The following is an 8,280-nucleotide window of genomic DNA, read 5'->3' as shown; positions in this document are numbered from 1 at the left end:
CTCCGGGGGGCGCGGGGGCTCCGCCGCCCCCCCGCCCCCCCCCGCCCCCGGCCCGGCCTCGGGGGGGGGGCCCCGCGCCCGGCCCCCCCCCGCGCCCCGCCCCCCGCGGCCGGGCGTGTAGCAGCGGCGCCACGTGACGCGGCCGGGCCCCCGCGCCTCAGTCCTTATATGGGCAGCGACGTCACGGGCCCTCGGGGCCGGCGCATAAATAGCGGAGCCGCGCCGCCGTCTAGGAGCGCCCGCCGCCCGCCCAGCCCGCCTGCAGCGCGGGGCAGCGCCCGCCCCGTCCGCGGCTCCGCGGCGCCGCCAGCGCGGCGGGCACGGCCGAGCCCACCATGACCGCCAAGACCGCCGACAAGCTCCCCGCCTCGCTGGCCGGCTTCGCGCTCCCGCTGGCCGACGGCGGCTACGCGCCCGAGGAGCTGGCGCCCGCCTCCCTGCCCGGCTTCCCCGGCGCCGCCGAGCTCGGGGCCGCCTTCGACCCCATGAGCGCCGCGGCCGCAGGTACGGGGGGCGCGGGCGCCGGGACCCCGAGTCACTGAGCGCCGGGACCCCGGGGCGGGGGGCGCCGGGACCCCGAGACAGGGAGTGCGGGTGCCGGGGCGGGGGGCGCCGGGACCCCGAGTCACTCAGCGCCGGGACCCCGAGACAGGGAGCGCGGGCACCGGGGCAGGGAGCGCCGGGACCCCGACACAGGGAGTGCGGGCGCCGGAGCGGGGGGCGCCGGGACCCCGAGACAGGGAGCGCGGGCGCCGGGACCCCGAGACAGGGAGTGCGGGTGCCGGGGCAGGGGGCGCCGGGACCCCGAGACAGGGAGTGCGGGCGCCGGAGCGGGGGGCGCCGGGACCCCGAGACAGGGAGTGCGGGTGCCGGGGCGGGGGGCGCCGGGACCCCGTCACTCAGCGCCGGGACCCCGAGACAGGGAGTGCGGGTGCCGGGGCGGGGGGCGCCGGGACCCCGTCACTCAGCGCCGGGACCCCGAGACAGGGAGCGCGGGCACCGGGGCAGGGAGCGCCGGGACCCCGAGACAGGGAGTGCGGGCGCCGGGGCGGGGGGCGACGGGACCCCGAGTCACTGAGCGCCGGGATCCCGAGACAGGGAGCGCGGGCGCCGGGGAAGGGGCGCCGGGGCGGAGGGCCCCGGGATCCCGAGTCACTGAGCGCCGGGACCCCGGGGCGGGGGGCGCGGGCACCGGGGCGGGGGGCGCCGGGACCCCGAGACAGGGAGCGCGGGCGCCGGGACCCCGACCCCTGGGCAGCCGACACTCCGCCCGAGGGGCGCCCGGATCCCCGAATCCACAAACACCCGACACTCTGGGGCAGGGGTCCCCGGTGCCTGCATGGGCGTCGGGAGGGAGCGCCGGAGCCTTAGCGAGATCGCGGCTTGGGGAGACCGACGTGGGGGTGTGGGGGGCCGGGCCGGGGCCGGAGCAACCTGTAGCCCTCCCTCCCTCCCTCCCTCCCTCCCGCGCGGGGCCCCCCATCAGCTGATCCGCAGGGGAGGGAAGGCCGGGGTAACAGGCAGGGAGCCGGGGAGGGAGCTGCTGCCCGGCCCGGCCCGGGCCCCCCCCCCAGGGCGCCCCCTCCCGTCCGCCGCGGGCACGGTGGGCACGGCTCTCTGGAAGACCCTCCCCCACTCACTGTGAAAGCAAAGGGGACAAAGTTTGGCCCCCGGGGTGGCTGTAGTCGGGGGGAGTGCCCCTCCGGAGGGCGGGGGTCCCTGGCCCGGCGCCCCGCTTCTCCCCCGGGGTCCCCCCCTCGCCCCCCATCCTCACCCTCCTCTTTCTGCTCCCAGATGGCATGATCAACATTGACATGACCGGAGAGAAGCGGCCCCTGGACCTGCCCTACGCCAGCAGCTTCGCCCCCGTCTCCGCCCCCCGCAACCAGACCTTCACTTACATGGGCAAGTTCTCCATCGACCCCCAGTACCCCGGTGCCAGCTGCTACCCAGAGGGCATCATCAACATCGTCAGCGCGGGCATCCTGCAGGGGGTGACGGCCCCCGGCTCCGCCGCGGCCTCCTCGGGCGCCTCCTCGGCCTCCCCCAACCCCCTGGCCGGGGGTCCCCTGGGCGTGTGCACCATGTCCCAGACCCAGTCCGACCTGGACCACCTCTACTCGCCGCCGCCGCCGCCTCCCCCATACTCGGGCTGCGGGGGAGACCTCTACCAGGACCCCTCGGCCTTCCTGCCCTCGGCCGCCGCCTCCTCGGGCTCCTCTGGCCTGGCCTACCCCCCGCCCCCCTCCTACCCCTCGCCCAAGCCGGCCACGGACCCCGGCCTCTTCCCCATGATCCCGGACTACCCCGGCTTCTTCCCGTCCCAGTGCCAGCGGGATCTCCACGGGGCGGGCGGCCCGGACAGAAAGCCCTTCTCGTGCCCCCTGGACTCGCTGCGGGTCCCCCCGCCTCTGACCCCGCTCTCCACCATCCGCAACTTTACTCTGGGGGGCCCGGGCACGGGGGCTGCGGGGCCCGGGGGCGGCGGGGGCGGCGAGGGCGCCCCCCGGCTCTCGGGGACCGGGGCCGCCTCCGCCTACAACCCGCACCACCTGCCGCTCCGGCCCATACTGCGCCCGCGCAAGTACCCGAACCGGCCCAGCAAGACCCCGGTCCACGAGCGGCCGTACCCGTGCCCGGCCGAGGGCTGCGACCGGCGCTTCTCCAGGAGCGACGAACTGACCCGGCACATCCGCATCCACACGGGCCACAAGCCCTTCCAGTGCCGCATCTGCATGCGCAACTTCAGCCGCAGCGACCACCTCACCACCCACATCCGCACCCACACCGGGGAGAAGCCCTTCGCCTGCGACTACTGCGGCCGAAAGTTCGCCCGCAGCGACGAGCGCAAGCGCCACACCAAGATCCACCTGAGGCAGAAGGAGAGGAAGAGCGGCGTGCCTGCCTCCTCTGGGCCCGGGGCCTCCTCCACCTCCTCGTGCCCAGCGGGCACCCAGGCCGCGGGGCCCGGCAGCATCCTGGGCCCCCTCACCTCTTGCACCTCTCGGACCCGGACCCCTTGAGTTCAGACTCTTGGCCCCACCGGCTCCTCGAGGGTCCACGAGGCCCTCTCCCGACCTGGCTGCACAAACACTACCACCGGCTCCTCGCCCCTCCCTTCCAATCTGGAAGGGACTGGGGGGTGGGGGATCCCATCACTGCTCCCCTTTCAGCTGAGAAACGGGGCTCATTATGGTATCTCCTGGGGGAGGTGACTGACCACCAGGGTCCAGGCAAGGCCCCCGAGGGGCTGGCATGAGAATCCCTGCCCTGAGAAGCTGGGCTTTCCCCACCCCCCTCCCTTCACCCCCCCCTTTTGCTTTGCTGTATTCCTGGCAGCGTCTCAACTCCGGGACCCCATTCCAGTAGCTTGGGAGATGCTGCTGCCTTAGAGAAGCGGGGGTCAGCCCGAAGCCCCCCCCCCCATTGACGTGCACTTTATCTAGGGGAGGCTGGACTACAGATGGGATTCTGGGAGCCTCCCCCAGGGATGGGAGCACCCCCAGTTTCAGCCCTTTAAGTAATATGCAGTATAGACTAACCCAGAACAGAAGTGCAATCCGACCAGAGACTCGGCCTCGGATGCTTTTTCAGTAGTTGGAAACTGTACATGGCTATTTTTTCAGTGTATAATCACTCAGATATTAGTGTATTTTTTTTAAAGTGCACTGTTCTCCCAAGAACTCAAGAAAAAGGAACAAGAGTCAGGGGATGACTTATTTAAAGGGGCTGTACAGAGATGGATCCTCTGACCCTGGGCTGCATGCCGCGTGTCGTGTCCTGGGTGCCTTCGTGTGATGTAGACCATGTCGCAGTGTCTGCATGTCAATGGGTTGCCTTATTAATTACTGAAAAATCACTCCCTGGTTTTCCTATGCCTGTACATTTCTGCCTATTAATATTTGGATTTTTTTTTAGAAACTCTATTTTTGTACGCTGTTTTGTGATTTTAAAGTGTCCCTTTTGGAGTAAAAGATCCCCTACAGATGTAAATAACATTGCCGGAGCTTGCCCCTTTGGTTCTAAGCTCTCGATAGCTGTGGAGTTATAAATTGTTTCTCACCATATCATGCACAGCCACTAACTGGAATCTGGATAACGGATGGTTTGTGATCTTGGTGTAAATAAATACTTTCCAACAATAGCTTGGCTGCCCAGATCTTTTATGAAAAAGGTGGAGGTGTGGAGGGGGCTCTCTAGGGGGGGTTACTTTTATACATTTTTTTTTCTTAAACTTCTGGTCTTAGGGCTGGTCCTGCTTCTGCAGAGAACTTTGGGGAGGGGGAAGGAAGGCCAAAGAAGATGCCCTTGTGGCATTTAGGGACTGGCTCCCCCCCAATAGTAAAATTGCTGAGCCCAGCCTAAGACCCCCCCCCCCAAGAGTTTTCCTTTCCAGGACGTAAGTGCCCTCTAACCCCAAAGTAATCTCCATTCATAATCAAGTGTTAGGGCTGTGGGTATTTCCCCTATGCATTAGTGTCAAACCGGGGAGGCGGCGTTTTGACTCATTGTTCCGTCCTCTTAAACAGCTTCTAGCTCCCTTCCCTGGCTGAGTGGGCCCCGGAAAATCAATACTTACAAACAAGTGCCCACTCCATTGGAGACAAAGCCTGAGCCTCTAGAGGCTGGAGCCCAGAGACGCACCTTTGTGGAAAGTGTTGTGGCCAGGGCAGGCTGGAAACAACTTTCAGTTTCCAGGATTAGTCTTTTTACAACCACAGAAAACTTTTTTGAAAAATGCTTATCTCCTGTGGCGATCAGATGCGTTCAGACACTGGTGGTGACAGCATCAGTGGGCTGCCGCAGGAATTACCCCAGGACTCATTTCTCTCCATCTCTCAGTTCACCAATGAATGACTCCCCCCCTCCCTATCTGAAGCTTTTGTCAAAGCTGCAGGCAGCATCCCTTGGTCATTACTGGCAGCTCCTGGTAGGGTGGCATCCCTTGGCCATCACCAGCTGCTTCTGGTACAGTGGCATCCCTTGGCCATCACCAGCTGCTTCTGGTACGGTGGCATCCTTTGGCCATCACCAGCTGCTCCTGGTAGGGTGGCATCCCTTGGTCATCACCAGCTACTTCTGGTACAGTGGCATCCTTTGGCCATCACCAGCTGCTCCTGGTACGGTGGCATCCCTTGGTCATCACCAGCTACTTCTGGTACGGTGGCATCCTTTGGCCATCACCAGCTGCTCCTGGTACGGTGGCATCCTTTGGCCATCACCAGCTGCTCCTGGTACGGTGGCATCCTTTGGCCATCACCAGCTGCTCCTGGTAGGGTGGCATCCCTTGGCCATCACTAGTGGCTCCTGGTCAGAGGAGCCCAGGATTCAGGGCTGGGAAAACCGGCTCATCTAGAAGAGCTGGAATGGGGCTTGGGTTGGTCCGGAACACTGCAGACCAGTCCAAGGTCATTTAGGTTAATGGGGCCCTGGGAGGAGTGGCCAAGTATTCAGTCCCCTGGGGATAGTACAGGTGTGCACTTTTAAGAAAGAGACTAAAAAAAAAACCCAACCAGGATCTGAATCCATTAGGGGAGTAATTCATATTGCTAAAGGAGTCTTTGCCATTCAAAAGGATTCTTTAAATTGGGGACTTCCTAGTGAATTTCAAATACATCTCCACTTCCAAAAATATCAATTTACAGTATGTCTTCAGGGACCAGTCCTTCCCTCGGGAACTCTTTTCATTATTGGACAAATAATTCAAAAGTGTTGGATGGGAGAGTCATCGACTCCCGCAACCACCCAGCCTAGCCACACAATCCTTGGAAACTGGTTTTTCCTTGGGACGTGCCCTCCCTTGGGAGGCCTCCCCATCGCCTTGGTGGTTGTCGGTCAACTGCACAGGGGCCACTTTGGAGTGGGAGAGATGCCTGAAGGGGGCTGCCTGTTCACTCAGCCCACCAGCCTCCTTTCTCCTTTTTTGGTAGTTTGATCATGTCCTTTATTCTTCCTTTCACTTTTACTCCCCAAATAAAGGCAGGCTTTTTCTATGACAATCTAATTGGGACTACAAAAATGAGTCCTGGATGATTTACCATGTAATTAAAGGGCATGGTTTCAGTCTATGCAGACAACTTGAATCCAAATAAAAGAGACTCCAACATTCACATCAGCCTAACATCTAAGTTTCAATGCATCTCGAATGCCATCAGCTCAGGATCATCTCATTGAACTTTGTGATTTTCTAGCCCAAGCCCCTCTTACCTCCCCCTCCCCCAAACATCCCCAGGCCTCCCAAAGGCACTTATTCAAATTTCTCAATTACAATGCACCTGAGTTTCAAAAGCCTTGGAACCCTTACTTGGATTTTGGATTCTCTGGTTTTCAAAGATTGTTTAAAGATGATTTTTATGCTAACCTGTAAATGCTTTACTGAATAATAACTGTTCCTGTGGCTACTAGAATGTACCTTTTAATTAAAAAGTAGCTCCCAGACAGTAACCCCAGAGGGTCACAATACTCATGAGATGGTTCAGTGCATGCAAAGAACCCACCCATTCAAGAAACTGAAAAGCTTTGGAAGAGTTGAAATCAGTATGCTCCTTTATTTCAGCATCCCAACAGCTGGGGAAGAAGGCAGAAATTAAACAGCATGTAACGAAGGCCGGGGTCTGCCGGCTGATGGCCACTTTAGGGGCTACGGGGCCAGAGGGGCAGGCCGGTCAGCATGCAGCCCACTCTGTTGCTGAAGCCGCGAGGGTCCGGCTGGTCCCTGAACAAGAGTAGCACAAGACGAAATACAAGAGGAAAGAGACTTAAGACAGTCTCTTTCTGTTAACTAGAAAAAGAGTTTCGTCTGTTGAGGCAAATATTGTGCTTTTAAATTGCAGTTTCAGCTGCTTTCCATCTGATGTCTTAAAGCTCCATAGAGCTCCAAGGATCCATGACACGTTGCTATGACTTGGGCCGGGGAAATGGTTTCCCACATTAAAAAGGAATCATTTATGGTTATACACTAAGGGTTCTTAACCTGGTGTCCATAATCTTAACTTTTTTTATTCAACGTGATTGGTTTCCTTTGTAATATTCTCTCTTATGCCTTCAAAACCATTATTCGGAGGCGTTGAGACACCAGAAAGGTTAGGAACCCTGGGTGATCTTTAATTAGCAATTAAAGTGTACAAGTTCAATGTTTTCTAGCTCTATTTTCCACATGATACAGTGAATATTAATTCTAGTATTCAGACACTCCCAACAGCCCCCTCAGTTGGACGCCAGATGCCTTCAGTGCCTTCTAACCATCACAACCCCTGCTCCGTCACCCACTCGTGGGAGAGCTGGGGAGCTCCAAGTTCTCGTTCCTAGATCATTCAAGTGGGGGAGCAGCCCCCCTTCTGCTGTCTGATCACAGTGGAACATCCGAGGCCAAGTTGGTCTAAACTAAACACGGGGTGCTTCTTCCCTGGGCAGCACAACCAGGACAAGAGGTCACGGAACCTGGGGGGAAGGGTCGGATTCCTCCACAGCTGACCCATCCAGGGCGGCTCCGAGGCCAGTCGAGGGGAGAGGGGACAGAGCCGGTGGCCTGGGGGGAGCTCGTCCCGGCACCCCTCTGTCGGAGCATGCAGGCTGGCACCAGGCTGGCACTTTCCGGGAAGTGGCGGCTGGGGCCCGTGTGGAGCCACGCAAAGCCGGCTGGCCGGGAGCAGTCCTTGCAAGAGGTGGGAAGCGCTCGGAGCGGCCCCGCCGGGAGGGAAAGCTCTCCAGACCTTTCTACCCTCTTCCCACCCAGAAGAGGAAATTATTGCATGGTGTTTGGATTCAACAGGCAAATGTTTAATGATCGGATCAGTGTGCTGGCCCGGCTCCTCTCTCTCTCGGCGAACCCGAAGAGGCTGGGCCCCCCTGCCGCCAGAAGCCGCGGGGCGGAGCCGGGGAGGGGGTCTTCGGCCTTCTCCCCCGGGGGCGGTTTGAGGACAACTCCCCAAAGCCCCCCCCCGGAGCTGCGGATCACCCCCCCAGTCCACGCGTCCCGTGTTGCATATATTGCGTGAAAGTGGAGCTTCCTGCGCTGGGGGCGCAGCCGGCCCAGGCGCCCCCGGGGTGCACCGCGGGGCCCCAGGGGAGGGGAGCCTGGGGGGCCTAGGCACGTGGTCGGCCCCCTCCCCCGGCCGGGGGCGCCTTTATTAAGAAAAAGCGGGTTCTATAAATAGTAGAAAGAGCGGGCGCCGCCCCGCGGGGCGGGGCTACATTCATGGGCCTGGAAGCGCGGGGCCGGGCGGGCCGGGCGGGTCGGGTCCGGGCCGGGCCGGGTCCGGGTCCGTCAGGCCGGGTCCG

At 61.3% G+C, this 8,280-nt stretch overlaps 1 protein-coding gene across 1 annotated transcript; it reads left to right on the top strand.

Annotated features, from left to right (window-relative positions):
• Positions 1–335: 335 nt before the first annotated feature.
• On the top strand, positions 336–3,125 carry EGR2 (early growth response 2). Its single transcript, XM_074232343.1, has 2 exons — positions 336–504; positions 1,795–3,125. Exons 1-2 carry the CDS (start codon positions 336–338, stop codon positions 3,021–3,023), a joined length of 1,398 nt encoding a protein of 465 aa, XP_074088444.1. The 3' UTR covers positions 3,024–3,125.
• Positions 3,126–8,280: the final 5,155 nt, after the last annotated feature.

This window comes from Macrotis lagotis, chromosome 4 (assembly GCF_037893015.1).
Source record: "Macrotis lagotis isolate mMagLag1 chromosome 4, bilby.v1.9.chrom.fasta, whole genome shotgun sequence".
Taxonomy (NCBI): Eukaryota; Metazoa; Chordata; class Mammalia; order Peramelemorphia; family Peramelidae; genus Macrotis; species Macrotis lagotis.
Note: the sequence above shows the minus strand (reverse complement) of the source record. Positions and strands in the feature narration are given on the sequence as shown.

Bases quoted from the DNA above. Each gene is read 5' to 3' on its own strand.
- EGR2 (XM_074232343.1), top strand. From the start codon at position 336: ATGACCGCCAAGACCGCCGACAAGCTCCCCGCCTCGCTGGCCGGCTTC. The intron at 505-1,794 runs GTACGGGGGGCG...TTCTGCTCCCAG, and splicing joins CATGAGCGCCGCGGCCGCAG to ATGGCATGATCAACATTGAC.